This window comes from Hyperolius riggenbachi, chromosome 7, assembly GCF_040937935.1.
Source record: "Hyperolius riggenbachi isolate aHypRig1 chromosome 7, aHypRig1.pri, whole genome shotgun sequence".
NCBI classification, from domain to species: domain Eukaryota; kingdom Metazoa; phylum Chordata; class Amphibia; order Anura; family Hyperoliidae; genus Hyperolius; species Hyperolius riggenbachi.
In genome coordinates this window covers 98,751,415-98,771,210 of record NC_090652.1, presented here as the reverse complement: position 1 = coordinate 98,771,210, position 19,796 = coordinate 98,751,415, and the positions used below count along the sequence as shown (strand labels likewise).

Here is a 19,796-nt window from a genome sequence, read left to right as displayed (position 1 = left end):
GTATAGTATTGGGTCAGGGATGCGCAGCCTTTTACCTATATTTTGTATCCACAGTTCTGTAACTACCAGGCTAGCAGCACCCATTGTGCTATCCTGTTTTGCATGGTAAGTATTTAGTTTAGTTTTGCATATGTTTTGCATCTGTCTGATTGCTGAGTGTGTATTTGAGCTATTTAAGCGGTGCATATGAGGTGGTGAGTCATTCAGATGCGGCCCATATTGGTGAGCGCTTGCTTTGTTTTATGCTGTCTGTATTGAATGTAAGTTACACATTTTAGCGAAGCTGCTGCCAGGGTAAAGACATGTGCTTTTAACTTAGGTCAGTTTAGTGTTAGGACATCTGCTCTGGAGATTTACCTCAACGTTGGTGCAGATGTCCAGTATATCTATATTTTTGCATGCAAAACTATGATGGAAGCTAAAATTTCTCCATAGACCAGTATTGCATTGTTTGGATGCGGGCGTACATTTTAGTCCAGGGGGGGCGGTGTGCGCCACAGCGATTAACCATTCAATTGTATAGTATTGGGTCAGGGATGCGCAGCCTTTTACCTATATTTTGTATCCACAGTTCTGTAACTACCAGGCTAGCAGCACCCATTGTGCTATCCTGTTTTGCATGGTAAGTATTTAGTTTAGTTTTGCATATGTTTTGCATCTGTCTGATTGCTGAGTGTGTATTTGAGCTATTTAAGCGGTGCATATGAGGTGGTGAGTCATTCAGATGCGGCCCATATTGGTGAGCGCTTGCTTTGTTTTATGCTGTCTGTATTGAATGTAAGTTACACATTTTAGCGAAGCTGCTGCCAGGGTAAAGACATGTGCTTTTAACTTAGGTCAGTTTAGTGTTAGGACATCTGCTCTGGAGATTTACCTCAACGTTGGTGCAGATGTCCAGTATATCTATATTTTTGCATGCAAAACTATGATGGAAGCTAAAATTTCTCCATAGACCAGTATTGCATTGTTTGGATGCGGGCGTACATTTTAGTCCAGGGGGGGCGGTGTGCGCCACAGCGATTAACCATTCAATTGTATAGTATTGGGTCAGGGATGCGCAGCCTTTTACCTATATTTTGTATCCACAGTTCTGTAACTACCAGGCTAGCAGCACCCATTGTGCTATCCTGTTTTGCATGGTAAGTATTTAGTTTAGTTTTGCATATGTTTTGCATCTGTCTGATTGCTGAGTGTGTATTTGAGCTATTTAAGCGGTGCATATGAGGTGGTGAGTCATTCAGATGCGGCCCATATTGGTGAGCGCTTGCTTTGTTTTATGCTGTCTGTATTGAATGTAAGTTACACATTTTAGCGAAGCTGCTGCCAGGGTAAAGACATGTGCTTTTAACTTAGGTCAGTTTAGTGTTAGGACATCTGCTCTGGAGATTTACCTCAACGTTGGTGCAGATGTCCAGTATATCTATATTTTTGCATGCAAAACTATGATGGAAGCTAAAATTTCTCCATAGACCAGTATTGCATTGTTTGGATGCGGGCGTACATTTTAGTCCAGGGGGGGCGGTGTGCGCCACAGCGATTAACCATTCAATTGTATAGTATTGGGTCAGGGATGCGCAGCCTTTTACCTATATTTTGTATCCACAGTTCTGTAACTACCAGGCTAGCAGCACCCATTGTGCTATCCTGTTTTGCATGGTAAGTATTTAGTTTAGTTTTGCATATGTTTTGCATCTGTCTGATTGCTGAGTGTGTATTTGAGCTATTTAAGCGGTGCATATGAGGTGGTGAGTCATTCAGATGCGGCCCATATTGGTGAGCGCTTGCTTTGTTTTATGCTGTCTGTATTGAATGTAAGTTACACATTTTAGCGAAGCTGCTGCCAGGGTAAAGACATGTGCTTTTAACTTAGGTCAGTTTAGTGTTAGGACATCTGCTCTGGAGATTTACCTCAACGTTGGTGCAGATGTCCAGTATATCTATATTTTTGCATGCAAAACTATGATGGAAGCTAAAATTTCTCCATAGACCAGTATTGCATTGTTTGGATGCGGGCGTACATTTTAGTCCAGGGGGGGCGGTGTGCGCCACAGCGATTAACCATTCAATTGTATAGTATTGGGTCAGGGATGCGCAGCCTTTTACCTATATTTTGTATCCACAGTTCTGTAACTACCAGGCTAGCAGCACCCATTGTGCTATCCTGTTTTGCAAGGTAAGTATTTAGTTTAGTTTTGCATATGTTTTGCATCTGTCTGATTGCTGAGTGTGTATTTGAGCTATTTAAGCGGTGCATATGAGGTGGTGAGTCATTCAGATGCGGCCCATATTGGTGAGCGCTTGCTTTGTTTTATGCTGTCTGTATTGAATGTAAGTTACACATTTTAGCGAAGCTGCTGCCAGGGTAAAGACATGTGCTTTTAACTTAGGTCAGTTTAGTGTTAGGACATCTGCTCTGGAGATTTACCTCAACGTTGGTGCAGATGTCCAGTATATCTATATTTTTGCATGCAAAACTATGATGGAAGCTAAAATTTCTCCATAGACCAGTATTGCATTGTTTGGATGCGGGCGTACATTTTAGTCCAGGGGGGGCGGTGTGCGCCACAGCGATTAACCATTCAATTGTATAGTATTGGGTCAGGGATGCGCAGCCTTTTACCTATATTTTGTATCCACAGTTCTGTAACTACCAGGCTAGCAGCACCCATTGTGCTATCCTGTTTTGCATGGTAAGTATTTAGTTTAGTTTTGCATATGTTTTGCATCTGTCTGATTGCTGAGTGTGTATTTGAGCTATTTAAGCGGTGCATATGAGGTGGTGAGTCATTCAGATGCGGCCCATATTGGTGAGCGCTTGCTTTGTTTTATGCTGTCTGTATTGAATGTAAGTTACACATTTTAGCGAAGCTGCTGCCAGGGTAAAGACATGTGCTTTTAACTTAGGTCAGTTTAGTGTTAGGACATCTGCTCTGGAGATTTACCTCAACGTTGGTGCAGATGTCCAGTATATCTATATTTTTGCATGCAAAACTATGATGGAAGCTAAAATTTCTCCATAGACCAGTATTGCATTGTTTGGATGCGGGCGTACATTTTAGTCCAGGGGGGGCGGTGTGCGCCACAGCGATTAACCATTCAATTGTATAGTATTGGGTCAGGGATGCGCAGCCTTTTACCTATATTTTGTATCCACAGTTCTGTAACTACCAGGCTAGCAGCACCCATTGTGCTATCCTGTTTTGCATGGTAAGTATTTAGTTTAGTTTTGCATATGTTTTGCATCTGTCTGATTGCTGAGTGTGTATTTGAGCTATTTAAGCGGTGCATATGAGGTGGTGAGTCATTCAGATGCGGCCCATATTGGTGAGCGCTTGCTTTGTTTTATGCTGTCTGTATTGAATGTAAGTTACACATTTTAGCGAAGCTGCTGCCAGGGTAAAGACATGTGCTTTTAACTTAGGTCAGTTTAGTGTTAGGACATCTGCTCTGGAGATTTACCTCAACGTTGGTGCAGATGTCCAGTATATCTATATTTTTGCATGCAAAACTATGATGGAAGCTAAAATTTCTCCATAGACCAGTATTGCATTGTTTGGATGCGGGCGTACATTTTAGTCCAGGGGGGGCGGTGTGCGCCACAGCGATTAACCATTCAATTGTATAGTATTGGGTCAGGGATGCGCAGCCTTTTACCTATATTTTGTATCCACAGTTCTGTAACTACCAGGCTAGCAGCACCCATTGTGCTATCCTGTTTTGCATGGTAAGTATTTAGTTTAGTTTTGCATATGTTTTGCATCTGTCTGATTGCTGAGTGTGTATTTGAGCTATTTAAGCGGTGCATATGAGGTGGTGAGTCATTCAGATGCGGCCCATATTGGTGAGCGCTTGCTTTGTTTTATGCTGTCTGTATTGAATGTAAGTTACACATTTTAGCGAAGCTGCTGCCAGGGTAAAGACATGTGCTTTTAACTTAGGTCAGTTTAGTGTTAGGACATCTGCTCTGGAGATTTACCTCAACGTTGGTGCAGATGTCCAGTATATCTATATTTTTGCATGCAAAACTATGATGGAAGCTAAAATTTCTCCATAGACCAGTATTGCATTGTTTGGATGCGGGCGTACATTTTAGTCCAGGGGGGGCGGTGTGCGCCACAGCGATTAACCATTCAATTGTATAGTATTGGGTCAGGGATGCGCAGCCTTTTACCTATATTTTGTATCCACAGTTCTGTAACTACCAGGCTAGCAGCACCCATTGTGCTATCCTGTTTTGCATGGTAAGTATTTAGTTTAGTTTTGCATATGTTTTGCATCTGTCTGATTGCTGAGTGTGTATTTGAGCTATTTAAGCGGTGCATATGAGGTGGTGAGTCATTCAGATGCGGCCCATATTGGTGAGCGCTTGCTTTGTTTTATGCTGTCTGTATTGAATGTAAGTTACACATTTTAGCGAAGCTGCTGCCAGGGTAAAGACATGTGCTTTTAACTTAGGTCAGTTTAGTGTTAGGACATCTGCTCTGGAGATTTACCTCAACGTTGGTGCAGATGTCCAGTATATCTATATTTTTGCATGCAAAACTATGATGGAAGCTAAAATTTCTCCATAGACCAGTATTGCATTGTTTGGATGCGGGCGTACATTTTAGTCCAGGGGGGGCGGTGTGCGCCACAGCGATTAACCATTCAATTGTATAGTATTGGGTCAGGGATGCGCAGCCTTTTACCTATATTTTGTATCCACTTTTCTTTTATTGGTCAGATGAAATATGCTAATTTTTTGAGATAGGAAATTTGTGTTTTCATGAGCTGTATGTCAAAATCATCAATATTACAACTATAAAAGGCTTGAACTACTTCAGTTGTGTGTATTTTAATCTAAAATATATGAAAGTCTAATGTTTATCAGTACATTACAGAAAATAATGAACTTTATCACAATATGCTAATTTTTTTAGAAGATCCTGTATATATATATACCGTGCAGCACTTCACTGCTTCCCTTATCTCACATATATGCTATGCAGCACTTCACTGCTTCCCTTATCTCATATATATATGCCGTGCAGCACTTCACTGCTTCCCTTATCTCATATATATATATATATATATATGCTGTGCAGCATTTCACCGCTTCCCTTATCTCATATATATGCTATGCAGCAATTCACTGCTTCCCTTATCTCATATAAATGCTATGCAGCACTTCACTGCTTCCCTTATCTCACATATATGCTATGCAGCACTTCACTGCTTCCCTTATCTCATATATATATGCCGTGCAGCACTTCACTGCTTCCCTTATCTCATATATATATATGCTGTGCAGCATTTCACCGCTTCCCTTATCTCATATATATGCTATGCAGCAATTCACTGCTTCCCTTATCTCATATAAATGCTATGCAGCACTTCACTGCTTCCCTTATCTCATATATATATGCCGTGCAGCACTTCACTGCTTCCCTTATCTCATATATATGCTGTGCAGCATTTCACCGCTTCCCTTATCTTACATACATGCTCTGCAGCACTTCACTTAGGGTTGCCAGGTCGGCTGATGGAGAAAACCGGACAGGGGGTGGAGTTAGGGGTGGAGTTAGGGGCGGAGTCAGAAGCGCACTTTTATGTAGAGTGGGGCTAAGCAATGGGCTTTTTAAAAAAAAAAATTATAGTATTTATATCGCACTGACATCTTCTGCAGCACATTACAGAGTACATAGCCATGTCACTAACTGTCCTCACCAGTAGTACTGGTCCAGTGCACATAAGAGACAGTTTTTCACCAGTAACTGCACATAAGAGACAGCTTTTCACCAGTAAATGCACATTATAAGAGACACCTTTTCGCCAGTAAATGCACATAATAAGAGACAGCTTTTCCCCAGTAAATGCACAAGAGACAGCTTTTCACCAGTAAATGCACATAATAAGACACAGCTTTTCACCAGTAAATGCACATAATAAGAGACAGCTTTTCACCAGTAAATGCACAAAAGAGACAGCTTTTCACCACTAAATGCACATAATGACAAACAGCCAGTGTTCCCATTATATGTAGCCAGGGATATATGTGCCCAGTATATGTAGCCAGGGGGTATATATGTCCCAGTATATGTAGGCAGGGGTGTAAATGTCCCAGTATACGTAGGCAGGGGTATATATGTCCCAGTATATGTAGCCAGGGGGTATATGTGCCCAGAATAGGTAGCCAGGGGGTATATGTGCCCAGAATAGGTAGCCAGGGGCTATATGTGCCCAGAATAGGTAGCCAGGGGCTATATGTGCCCAGAATAGGTAGCCAGGGGCTATATGTGCCCGGAATAGGTAGCCAGGGGCTATATGTGCCCGGAATAGGTAGCCAGGGGCTATATGTGCCCGGAATAGGTAGCCAGGGGGTATATGTGCCCGGAATAGGTAGCCAGGGGGTATATGTGCCCGGAATAGGTAGCCAGGGGGTATATGTGCCCGGAAGAGGTAGCCAGGGGGTATATGTGCCCGGAATAGGTAGCCAGGGGGTATATGTGCCCAGAATAGGTAGCCAGGGGGTATATGTGCCCAGAATAGGTAGCCAGGGGCTATATGTGCCCAGAATAGGTAGCCAGGGGCTATATGTGCCCAGAATAGGTAGCCAGGGGCTATATGTGCCCGGAATAGGTAGCCAGGGGCTATATGTGCCCGGAATAGGTAGCCAGGGGCTATATGTGCCCGGAATAGGTAGCCAGGGGCTATATGTGCCCGGAATAGGTAGCCAGGGGGTATATGTGCCCGGAATAGGTAGCCAGGGGGTATATGTGCCCGGAATAGGTAGCCAGGGGGTATATGTGCCCGGAATAGGTAGCCAGGGGGTATATGTGCCCGGAATAGGTAGCCAGGGGGTATATGTGCCCGGAATAGGTAGCCAGTGGCTATATGTGCCCGGAATAGGTAGCCAGGGGCTATATGTGCCCAGAATAGGTAGCCAGGGGCTATATGTGCCCAGAATAGGTAGCCAGGGGCTATATGTGCCCAGAATAGGTAGCCAGGGGGTATATGTGCCCGGAATAGGTAGCCAGGGGCTATATGTGCCCAGAATAGGTAGCCAGGGGCGGGGGGAAGGGGGGCAATCTCCCCCCCCCTTCTTCCCTCACCTTAGGGTGCTGTCTCTCTCCCCCGCTGTCTCCTCCAATATTGATGTGCAGGGCAGGCTGGCGGGTGGCTGGGGGCGGAACTTACCTCTGTGTCGCAGGCGCCGGAAGTTCGGGTCCCGCAGCCGCTGAGTTTCGACTCAAAAAAGATCCGGATCAAAGATCCGAATCATTCATGAGCCGGACAACACTATTCAGACTGATAGTGTTGTCCGGCTCATGAATGAGATTCTCAGCGGCTGCGGGACCCGAACTTCCGGCGCTGGAGCGACACAGAGGTAAGTTCCGCCTGCAGCCACTCGCCAGCCCTGGACATCATATTGGAGGAGACAGCGGGGGAGAGAGAGCACCCTAAGGTGAGGGAAGGGGGGGGAGATTGCCCCCCTTCTCCACCGCTGCTCCCAGCTCTCTCTCTGCTGCGCTGTTCTCCTCCTGCGCTGCGGGGGGGCTTTAAAACCGGACAACTTAATTGTCCGGTTTAGCATTTTTTTTACACTGGACACAGCGCACAAAAACCGGACTGTCCGGTGTACTTCACTGCTTCCCTTATCTCACATGCATGCTATGCAGCACTTCACTGCTTCCCTTATCTCATATATATATGCTGTGCAGCACTTCACTGCTTCCCTTATCTCACATAAATGCTGTGCAGCATTTCACTGCTTCCCTTATCTCATATATATATGCTGTGCAGCATTTCACCGCTTCCCTTATCTCATATATATGCTGTGCAGCACTTCACTGCTTCCCTTATCTCACATAAATGCTGTGCAGCATTTCACCACTTCCCTTATCTCATATATATGCTGTGCAGCACTTCACTGCTTTCCTTATCTCACATGCATGCTGTGCAGCACTTCACTGCTTCCCTTATCTCACATGCATGCCGTGCAGCACTTCACTGCTTCCCTTATCTCATATATATGCTATGCAGCACTTCACTGCTTCCCTTATCTCATATATTTGCTATGCAGCACTTCACTGCTTTCCTTATCTCACATGCATGCTGTGCAGCACTTCACTGCTTCCCTTATCTCATATATTTGCTATGCAGCACTTCACTGCTTTCCTTATCTCACATGCATGCCGTGCAGCACTTCTCTGCTTCCCTTATCTCATATATATGCTATGCAGCACTTCACTGCTTCCCTTATCTCATATATTTGCTATGCAGCACTTCACTGCTTTCCTTATCTCACATGCATGCTCTGCAGCACTTCACTGCTTCCCTTATCTCATATATATGCTATGCAGCACTTCACTGCTTCCCTTATCTCATATATATGCTATGCAGCACTTCACTGCTTCCCTTATCTCACATGTATGCTGTGCAGCACTTTACTGCTTCCCTTATCTCACATGCATGCCGTGCAGCACTTCACTGCTTCCCTTATCTCATATATATGCTATGCAGCACTTCACTGCTTCCCTTATCTCACATGCATGCTGTGCAGCACGTCATGCGGTAGCAACAGCTGCACATTATAAGATTTATAGGCAAAGGAACATCAAGTGCTAATTTATTGGTAACATAATGATGTGGGGAATGATGTAATTCAGCGGCCGAATTACAGTGTTTTAAAAGTAACTTGACGGCAACGAAGTTACTCACTGTGCACCGCTATAGCCATAATTCCTATTACGGTCTATGGTAGCGCTGGCTGCGCCCAAATCTCCTGCGCTGTATTTGACATGTTCAATCCTTAATTCAGTTAAATAGGGCCTTTATTTCATAAAGATCTCTGTGGGGTCTTCTTAAAGTGAACCTCCGGACTAAAAATCTACTCAGCAGAACTGAAAAGGCTTGGTGTTTCTTTAACATTTTCACAGCATCAGAACATTGTTTTTCTTACCAAAGCATCATTTTTAGCTAAGCTCCACCCATCAAAGAAAAAAAGCCCGGGCTTTTTTTCCCTGATGCTGTGCAGAGCATGATGGGATTTCCTACATTGCCTAGCAACTGGGAGAGGTGCTCAGGACACAGGACAGTTGGAACTGTGTCTCATGCTCCCCGTCACCTCCTTTCAACCAAAAATATCTTCTATTCTAAGGATTCCTGAAAATAACCCATTTTCATGAAGGATAATTCATTAATTGTCCTTTAATTAATAAGCAGTGGGCAGATAACTTGAGTCACTTATCCCAACATACCAAGTGCTCCTCTACAAATGGACATGTCCTGTTCAAATTTTGGGAACCAGGAACTTGCTTTAGGCATTCTTCCACTCTTTGGCTTTTAGGCTTTGCATACAGGAAATGTGGGCCCCTCTTTTCTCCCATACCTTATTATACGTTTTAATACAATTTATCATGTAGGGAATGATCATTCAGCCCTTAAATGTTTAACGTTTTGAAAATGGCCCTTAGTAGACCCCTCTGTCTATCTCTTCTATTCATTTCAACCTTCTTTAAATTCTTTTTCTCTGAATCCTTCACCTCTTCTGAGCTCTGGTGAGATGACAAAACACACACACACAGACACGCACAGACACGCACAGACACACACAGACACACACAGACACACACAGACGCACACAGACGCACACACACAGACAGACAGACAGACAGACAGACAGACACACACACACACACAGACACACAGACACAGACACACACACAGACACTTCCTCTCAGGGGCTGCAGACTCCGTGCATCAGCCAGTGTAGAACATTGGTAGTCTAGTCCTGTCTCCACTAAGGATTTGGAGTTTTAAACTCATTAAAAGGGTGCTGGCCACCCCGAAAGCCTCCAAAACATCAACAGTGGATGGGCTGGATACTGCCATTATCTTAAAAAGATGACGAGATGAACAAACAATGCCCAACATGCTTTGACTTGGGTTTAACCCGTTGTTGAGTCTTTTGGCTTGACTTATAACAAACAATATTTCTAAACTGTATGTGATGTACACATCATACAAAACTGTCGGTAATGAGGTTCCGAGTAAAAAAAAAATGTGAATCAATAGGTGGTTTCATGCATCACCTTGAACCCTATCAGATTAGAATCTGCTGAGAAGGAGGTTGCTGATGAATTGTCTCTCACCCCCTCCCTGCAACTTGTCTACTGTATCAGTTCTGCTGCATTCAAATTCTACCTTCCCCTGAAAGAGAGACTTGGGACACAAAAATCTGTAAGCTCACGGAACCACGGAACACACTTACCTGCCTGACATGCTAATAGCCAGCTCCCAGCTTACATACCACATGCCCACCATGCTGGGGCTGTCAAAGCGCACAGAGCTCCACGTGGGCTCATGTTTCCTGTGTTCACTGCTGTCTTTGATCACTTTAGGCCAAAAAAAGAGAAGTATTCTCCCTGCCAACCAGCGGGCACATTCAGTAAAGCTACCTCCACAACTGCGGGTCTGCGGCCCCTGTCAACAGCATAGAAAGATTCTAAACAAAAACAAAATCTTTAGACATCTTTGCCTCCAGGAAAACACTGCCATGGCCGTTAAGCAGTAGACATCGGCAATGAGGGGACACTAGCATGCCTTTCATTTTAGGGGACGTGCTAATATTTCCTTCTCATGGGGAGGAGCCTAACCTAATAGAATTTATCCTGGAGTATAACTGGGTAAAAATGCACTTTAGAAAAGAAATTCAACATCTACAAATCCTGAAAAATGGCCCGTGTGGACAGAGATTAAACAGTTTAAAGGGCTTAAGTCCAAAGTGGTTTTTGAGAATAACTTATCTGGAAATCATTGTTGCCAATTTTAATAGCATGTGAAATGTATGTGGAATTTGTTAAAGCAAGATATTGATCCTGAACATCTTCCACTGTTGGAAAAGAGAATCTGCCCATCTTACCACACAAAGGGGGTATAAAAATTCAGTACACATGGGGACATTCTAAAGGTTGGACCATGTTTAGGTGCTTTTCTAGTAAAAAAAAATAAAATTAAAAAAAGCAGATTCAAATGATTTTTCTATTCCTTTGCCACCACAAGTGGTTTATCATGTTCAGGCCCACAGTTCCGGAGCTAAAGCTTTGAGTGTAATTTTGTTGGGATTGTTGAAATGTTTAGCTGGTAACCTACCAATCTCTGACCTACACCTGACCTATACCTATATGGCCAACCCTAACCTTTAACCTTTTTTAACAGTAACTAACCTCACCCCTAAAAGGAACCCGAGGTATGGAAGCTGCCATATTTATTTCCTTTTAAACAATACCAGTTGCCTGGCAATCCTGATCATCAGTAGGGTTTAAATCACACACCTGAAACAAGCATGCAGTTAATCTGGTCAGATTTGTCAAAGACATTTGATCTGCAAGCTTGTTCAGGGTCTATGGCATAAAGCATAAGAGGCAGAGGATCAGCAGGACAGCCAGGCAATGTACATTATTTAAAAAGGAAATAATCCAGTCAGCCTCCATATCCCTCTAACCTCGGGATCCCTGTAACCCAACCCTAACTTTAATCCTCCTGCTATCATGCTGATACTTTGGGATACAAAGGTCACAGAAGTATAAAATCATCATCAAATGTTAGAGCATCTACTTATTTTCTGAAAATAGTGTTAATGGGGTGGGGAAGTTAGAAGGCTAGAGGCAGTACTTATTCAAGCACTCAAGCCTTTGAACCTTTGGAAGTAAAAATACAAGCTTTTTCAAACTAGGAGGGTCATTTTTGTTTTAATAAAAATGTATAGACTATAAATCTACGGTAATTAATTTCTTGTAAGGCCAGCATCCTCTCAAGAGCAAAGTGGATATTTAATTGTGCATTAACTTCAAATATTAGAAGGTCTGGCAGACCTCCAGCTTTTTGATCTGACTCCCTGCAATAGGCTCAACCACATAAGAGATATTTATAAATCTTGCTGATAGTTTTTTTGAGAACAACCTGTTTGTCAAGATGAAAATGTAGGCTCCTGTAATCCTCTTATTACTAAAGCAGGACATGCTGTGATCTGTACTTTTTGGGTATCTCACAGTTTGGTATGCTTGCAATTGATGTATAAAGATATATGGCTTCATGGTCATTTCCTTGTTCTTATTTTCCTTTGCTATAGGAATGTGAAGTTTTTGAGAAATGTTGCACGAATGTTTGTGGACAACGCAGCTGTGTGGCAGCCCGATACCCAGACTCCAGCTTGCAAACCCCTGGCTCTGTTCGACCTGCCACTTGTGCTGGTTTTATCTGCTCTCAGCAGGGTTCTGACTGCGAGATGTGGGAAGGGCGTCCCGTGTGCCGCTGCCGGGAGAGATGTGGAAAGCAGCCAGGATTCACTTGTGCCTCGGATGGACTCACTTACTACAACCGCTGCTTTATGGACGCAGAGGCTTGTGCCAGAGGCATCACTTTAGTGGAGGTGCCCTGCAAGTTTGTATCATCATGGCCAGTTACTACTGCAATCCCTTCAGAAACTACGTCCCAAACCACCCCACCTTCCACTCCCCTAGAGATGCCTGTACCTCCTGCACTGTATCATTCACCAGCACCACAGTCCGTTATGGTAGGTGGTACGGTTGGGCTACAGTGCGAGTCTAGTGGCCGTCCACGTCCAGAAATCCTCTGGGAAAAGCTGGGAGATGGCCCCTCAGCTTCATTGATGAGGCCAGACCAGATGTATGGAAATCTTGTGGTAACAAACTCAGGCCAGCTGGTCATCTATAATACTCGTCCAGAAGATGCTGGCATATATGTTTGCATGGTACGAAATCCTGCTGGACTTCTGCGTGCTCAGTTTCCCCTTTCTGTTATCAGGAAAGGCACCACAACGGCAGGTTCAGGAAACCAGCGCCTAGTCCACCCTTCAGAATGCCTCAAGCTCCCAGAAATGAAGGAGTGTCTTGGTCCACGAGCCCTTCGCTGGTTCTATGATTCACAAAGTGGAGATTGCCGGACTTTCCTTCATAAGGGGTGCCAAGGTACTACTAATATCTTTCAGACCTATGAAGAGTGTCGTGGCTCATGCCAACTTCGCCCTCCAGATCACTGCTCACTGCCACCTGTAAGAGGTCCTTGCAAGACTCCAGAATGGAGATGGGCCTACAGTCCTCTCATGCGCCAGTGCTTCTCTTTTATTTATGGTGGCTGTCACGGTAATCAGAATAACTTTGAAAGTAGACAGACCTGTGAGGAGCGTTGCCCACTGCCAAGGGCTAAGAATTGCCAAGGGTGTCACCTTCGAGGAAGGCTGGTGCCCAGTTTGTGCCGCAGTGACTTTGTGATTGTTGGAAAGTTGGAGGAATCAGGAGAAGAACGGATACTCCGTGTCTTTCTCATGGAGGTACTTAAAGATGACCATATGGGTCTGCGTCTTTTCCACGCCAAGTATTTGGAAGTAACTGTAGGAGATGGAGGTGGAGGAGGAACATGTCCCTGCAATAATCTTGCAGGTTCAGGTGATAGTCAGCTCCTGATTATGGGGGAGGTCCATGAAGGGATGGCGTTACTTGGGCGCTCAAGCTACGTTCGGCCAGCCAGTGAAAAAAGACTTCGGAAAGTCAGAGACATGCTTGATAAAGGAACATGTCAAATGCTGAACCGATTTCAGGATTGAATGTGATTTATAGTTTAAACCCCAATATTTCATGCATTTGTTATTATAGGGAAAACAAACGTGGGTGTGTGATGATTGTAACCATTCCATGACACATAAGAGTCTGTGGTTCTGACTTACTCCTTAGTACTTGCAGCAGCCTCTGTGCAGGTAATTAATGTCTCTCAGAAAACCTCCTGCATTATAAATTTTCCCAGGCCTGAATACCTCTAAGTGTCAGGTTCCTTCTAGTCACACTGTGATCAGGTTGCAGCATAATCCCCCAGAAAAACGGCACTACTTGGCACTTTTACAGCGACTACACAAAAGCTCCAAGCCTTCTAAACACTGTATGAAAGCCAGTAAGGAAAAGCAGCCCATCACATACCAGTAGCAATGTTGCTTAAGTATGAATGATTAAAATGCACAGGTCCCCATATTTTTCTACATTTGCTTCCATTTCCTCACTGCATAAGGAAAATACATTTCAAATGAAAGACACCAAAGTGCGCCCCTCCATCCCTCCCACCCCAGCCACCACACACTGATTGCTATTAGACTAAGAGGCCCCCAACCCCCCTAACACCTTTATCTCTAGTTATCTGGCTTGCAGTCACTGCCATGTATCCCCTTTTCTTATTTCTCTCTGCTTCAAACACAATAGGGGAATGATAGCTGAGTGAGTTGTGTGCCCCCTCCTACACTGCGCCCTGAGGCTGGAGCCTCTCTCGCCTCGGCCCAGCCTTCAGTTCAGAAAACACCTGTATGGCAGTTCTCTCTAGTGCCAGATTGAGACATTTTTCTGTTAGCTGTAAGCTCAAGTGACTTCTCTAAGGCACAGCAGGTAAGAGGCAGGAAATATGTTTAGACTGAAGAACAGTAGCGAAGCAGGCAGTGCATTGCTGTGGCCTGATATTTTCTAAAGGAGAAAAGATGGGAGGAGAAGACACTCCTACAACATTTTCAGGATAAACATTCAGGATATCATTAAAACAATTTCAAACAAGTAGGATTGTCCAATATTACCACCTCCATGTAGTATGAGGGTTTACCTACACAATCTTCTCATGGTATTCAAAATCTGTAGGCCTTCATGATAAAATAGGCCAATTGTTACCGAACCAAAATTGGATGTGTGTACCAGGCTTTATGCCTGGTGCACACTTTCATTTATGATTGGCCAATCACTGATCAATGTTGCCGCCTCCATGTAGTATGAGGGTAAACAGATATTGAATACTAATAAGGTTATTGCTAGTTCTCCCCATTGTTCCTCTACAGACTTCTGTTGGTGCACTACTCTTGTTCCTCTCCGTTAGAACTTTAAATGTGCCTTTGCCAAATGCTAGGCTGCTTTCTTTTCTTCCCTTCTGCTGTAATGCACATTAGCAGGAGAATTCTGGAAGCAGGCATGAAGGTGATATGAGATCCTGACAAAGCCTGACTGGTGCTCATTTCAGCACAAGCTGCAGTATTGACATATCAAAGATTGTGGCTGCGAAAATTATGAAGGAAAATCCATACCATACAGCAGACAGTGCTAGGCCTAGCAACCAGATCTGTCAGTTCTAACTAAACTCAAGCAGAGGCTGGCTAATCTTCAGATTTCCAGTAAAGTGTCTACTGTCGGTATTATTATTATGAACAATCTATCCAAAGTTATTATTCCAGATAGGGCAGGATGCTTGTGGGCCTTGTACTGTACACACAAGCCATTATTCCAAAACAGGAGTACCCCCACGCTGACTGTGTTCTACTGATCCTTGTGTAGTGTGAATGTAGTTATAGGTGTGTGTTAAAAGAGAATTCCAAAAAGTGTCAATGGATGGGGCAAAAAGAAAAAAAAAACAACATTCAGTAATTTATGCCCTAAAGGGAACCTAAACTGAGAAGGATATGGTGCTGATACGGTGTCTCTAATACTTTTAGCCACAGCCCCTCAACAAGCATGCAGATCAGGTGCTCTGACTGAAGTCAGACTGGATTAGCTGCATGCTTGTTTCAGGTGTGTGATTCAGCCACTACTGGAGCCAAAGAGATCAGCAGAACTGCCAAGCAACTGGTATTGTTTAAAAGGAAACATATATATCCCTCTCAGTTAAGGTTCCCTTAACATTACTGTCCTTCAAACGGTTTGAGCGGCACTTATTCGAATGAGTCAAGAGATAAGCAGAGAAACAGACTATGTTCACTGCAGATTAAAGGGAACCAAGCACCACTTTGTTTTCCTGGTTTCTAATACCTATAGGAGCTGCCACCCCCCCCCCCTCTAGCTGGCCATTATTTACCCAAAAGGTGTGAAGATAGCATCTGTGACTTCTCTAAACTGTTTGAAGCACAGTGTCCTATGTTTTACTCACCAATACTGCCTAGTTGAAAAACGGCACCCGAAAGGCCAGTACTGCACTGAGATGTGATGTAGAAGGCCTATAAGTGGACAGAACTTACCAGCTTTCTTTATTTAATGAAATGTGCTCTCCTACTGGGCACTAGTGCTTCTGCACACTACTGGCTCTCCCCATTAAAGGACAACTGTAGTATATGTAGGCTGACATATTTATTTCCTTTTAAACAATACCAGTTGCCTGGCAGCCCTCCTGATCTATTTGGCTTCAGAAGTGTTTAAATAACACCAGACACAAGCTGCAGCTAATCTTGTCACATTTGACAATAATGTCAGAAACACCTGATCTGCATATGCTTGTTCAGGGTCAATGGCTAAACATATTAGAGGCAGAGGATCAGCAGGACAGGACAGCCAGGCAACTGTTATTGCTTAAAAGGAAATAGATATGGCAGCCTCCGTATGCCTCTCACTTCAGGTGTAAAGTCCACAGACTTATATGTCTTTATATGTATATTTTGCAACAACCTAAATTTTGATTGTAAGAACAGATATATGTTTATTCATGCTGGCAGTCATCATAATTATATTGGTTAGCCACAGACTCATCATCCATGCAATGCTATTTAGTATGTCCAAGGATTACATCATTTGTTGCTTTACTATGACTGGCCACAAGAGTGCGCTCACAGCTAAAAGACAGACAGCTGTGTTACTGAACTGTGTCTCCAGACAGAGGCATCAAGACTTCCAGTTTCCATAAAAACTGCTCTTTGAGGGCTGATCTTGCTGCTAAGTTGCCATGTGACCCTACTGTGTACTTCCATTGAGGTAGAGAACACTGAAATGGATAGGCTGCTGAGAGCATTGGTCACTCCATCCCTCTCCCTTCCTTTGCAATGAGATTCTGTTTAGAGAAATATTACGTTTCCAATGCTAGGTACACGATTCATTTTCCTGTCCCATTCACGGTAATCAGAAAATTATTTCCAAAATGTCCGATCTGGTCCTGATCGCTAGCAGGAACGATTTTATGAAGTTATCCTGGGAAGATTGATTCCATTATCGATCCAAAGCAGTTTGGACATGTACTTCCCATCAGAGTACCTATTGATCCGGCAGAAAACTGCATCGAGTGTACCTAGAGCCATATTTCCAATTTGAGGGGGGGGGGGGGGGGGGGGGGGCTGGGGGGGTCTTATGGCACAATTGTAATGTTCATATTTCCAGTCATGTACATTGGACAATGCTGCTTTCAATGTGGCCAGGCTAACACCAGATAGTGTATTATTACTAGATTTTTTATTATAACTAGATATTTTGATGTACAAATCATTGAATAAAAGTGTCTCTCTCTCTTCCAGCCTGACCCTCTCTCTTTTTTCCTGCAGTCTCTGAGCAGGGGTGTCAAACTCAAATGCAAAGTGGGCCAAAATTATGCACTAGGACCTAGTCATAGGCCAAACAATGTCTACTGGCCACCTTCCTCCCTTATAAAGTTCCCTGGTTTCTAATGGCCCTCCTCCAACCTCTATACAGTTCCCTGGTGCCTAGTGGTCCTCCCTCCACTATACAGTTCCCTGGTGTCTAGAGGCCCCCACCCTCCCCTATACAGTTCCCTAGTATTTAGTGCTTTCCCCCTCCCTCCTCCATATTGCTTCCCTGGTGTTCTAGAGCTTCACCTCCAATATAGCTTCCCTGGTGGTCTAGAGCCTAGGTTCTCAACGTGTGGTACGCTTACCCCAGGGGGTACTTCTGATGGTTACAGGGGGTACTCGGCCTTGATATACTTAACCAAGAACAACAAATGTAGAGTTTTAGAAATTCATAAATCTTAGTTAAACACCACCAAATTAGTATTTTAGCTAATTAAAAGCAATAGTAAATGCTTGGAAATTGTTTAGAACCAATTATTATGTACTACAATTAAATATATATTTGTCAAGGGGTACTTGTGATAATGTTTACTATGCCAGGGGGTACAGAGTTTTAAAAGGGGTACATACAAATAAAATGTTGAGAAACACTGGTCTAGATGAGCCAAGCAAAATGCTAAGTGGGGAAACCACTTGAGGGCCAAATTGAATGGCTTTGAGTGCCAGATTTGGCCAACAAGCCGGAGTTTGACATGTATGCCTTAGAGCACGTTACAAGACTCCAGCTCTAGACTAACCTCTTACCTAGGCAGCTATCTTTACTCTTTACCACAGACTGATAAATGCTCTGCTTTATGTATAATTAAACTGTGACCGGAATAATAGTTCCAACATCCATATAACACTTTTTTCCTGTCAAAGTACTTGAGAGCTGCAGCCACTAGAGCGCTCAGTAGGCCACCCTACAGTGTTAGGGAGTTTTGCTCAAGGACTCCTTACTGTATACTGGCTTACTGAATAGGAAGAGCCGGGATTTGAACCCTGGGTCTTGTGTGTCAGAGGCAGTGCCTTTAACCAGTACACGATCCAACCACTGGGATTAAAAATAATTAACAGGGCGGGGGAAGGGAAGGAGAGGATTTAAAAGAACTGGAAAAGACAGAATTTAGCAGAGATCATTCCACATGCACTTTTATGTTTTGTGTATTGATAGAACACTGACATTTTTTGCTATGCTTTACAAAGTGAGGTCACTCAGTGGAATTCTATTACAGACTGAGGTCTATTGGGGGGGGGGGGGGGGGGCAGAGGAGGGGGGGGGGGGGCTTATCTGTAGGTCTTGGAGAAGAGGCAGGCAAACAAGGAAAACCATTGCAAGCATCATGCAAACTCCATGCAGATCTTGGCCCAGACTTGAACCAGAGACCCCAGTGCTGCAAGACAAGAGTGTTATCCACTATGCAAATTTAAATTCAAATATTATATATTTATTTAGTTCAGGAAGGGAATAAAAAGGAAAATGTCCATATATTTCAATAATATTAACACTCAAATCTGAAACATACATTTTTAAGTTTGTGCTAAGTCACCATTTACGTGACTGCAATACCGTAGTTAGTAGTCGTGTCACTCATGGCACTAGCGTACCTTTAGTTGATCAGCAGTACTAAGATGAAATGCAACCATGGCAGAGATCAGCACCATATTATGAGTGGCCTGCCTGCAGTGCCATCCACTGATGTTCTAATCCCTCCAGTACACAGTGATTTAGCCATCAAGTCTCAGACAAGCACATTTCCATTTTTGCATTTTTTTTTTTTTGCTTCTACTGCACTAGAATTTGGTTTGGGTTACTCGGGCACCACCATTAAATTGGGATTGCTGATGCGGTGTAGGCCAGGTGCACAGCCACCAAGATGTGGGAATTCAACAGGTGGGAGGGGATAGAGTGAAAATTCTGACCAGAAATGGCACAAGGTGAATTAAAGAAAAAAACGTAACCAAGGATTGAACATAATCCCATTCAGTAGCTGATACCCCCTTTCCCATGAGAAATGTTTTTATTTTCTCAATTGGATCATCATGGGGCTCTGTATGGCTGATAATGTGGCGAAACCCCTCTCACAGTGTGATGTCAAGACATGGTCCTGACATCACACTGTGAGAGACTTGTTGCATTGTGGGAAATAACAGCCGTTTCCAACTGCCAAAAAAGGAAGCAGCATCTCCTTCCACTGACATCACCCGCCAGCAGTAAAAATGTCACCATATAATAAATGTCAGAATGTAAATCAGAGAGAGGAAAGATATTACAATGGGCAAACACTGACTAAACCATTTATACATAATTATTGTAAAAATTAACCTTTTTTTTCATTACATTATTGTCACTGGAGTTCCTCTTTAAGCTTCAGTTATGTTTAGTTGTTCTTTGAGTAAGAGCTCACATCAGCTTTAGGAAACTTCCTAGATGAGGTGTGTTTTCCTGTTC

The 19,796-nt window shown here is 43.6% G+C and overlaps 2 protein-coding genes across 10 annotated transcripts in view; one reads left to right on the top strand and one right to left on the bottom strand.

The window, feature by feature from the left end:
- The window catches only part of WFIKKN1 (WAP, follistatin/kazal, immunoglobulin, kunitz and netrin domain containing 1), a 19,458-nt gene extending 5,340 nt beyond the window's left edge, over positions 1 to 14,118 (top strand). Inside the window, exon 2 of the mRNA XM_068244427.1 lies at positions 12,113 to 14,118. Within this exon, the coding sequence (XP_068100528.1) occupies positions 12,113 to 13,606 (1,494 nt within the window). The 3' untranslated portion in view covers positions 13,607 to 14,118. The remainder of the gene's footprint in view (positions 1 to 12,112) is intronic.
- METTL26 (methyltransferase like 26) overlaps positions 1 to 19,796 on the bottom strand; it is a 52,794-nt gene that overhangs the window by 11,850 nt on the left and 21,148 nt on the right. For 3 of the 9 annotated variants that reach the window (XR_011022711.1, XR_011022710.1, XR_011022708.1), the window contains exon 7: positions 19,686 to 19,795. The exons of 4 other annotated variants lie outside the window; for them this stretch is intronic. The gene's annotated coding sequence lies outside the window, so the exon portion shown is untranslated. Of the gene's footprint in view, positions 1 to 18,805; position 19,796 lie in introns of those variants that run through there. 2 more of the 9 variants (XR_011022709.1, XR_011022713.1) reach the window with 2 other exon arrangements.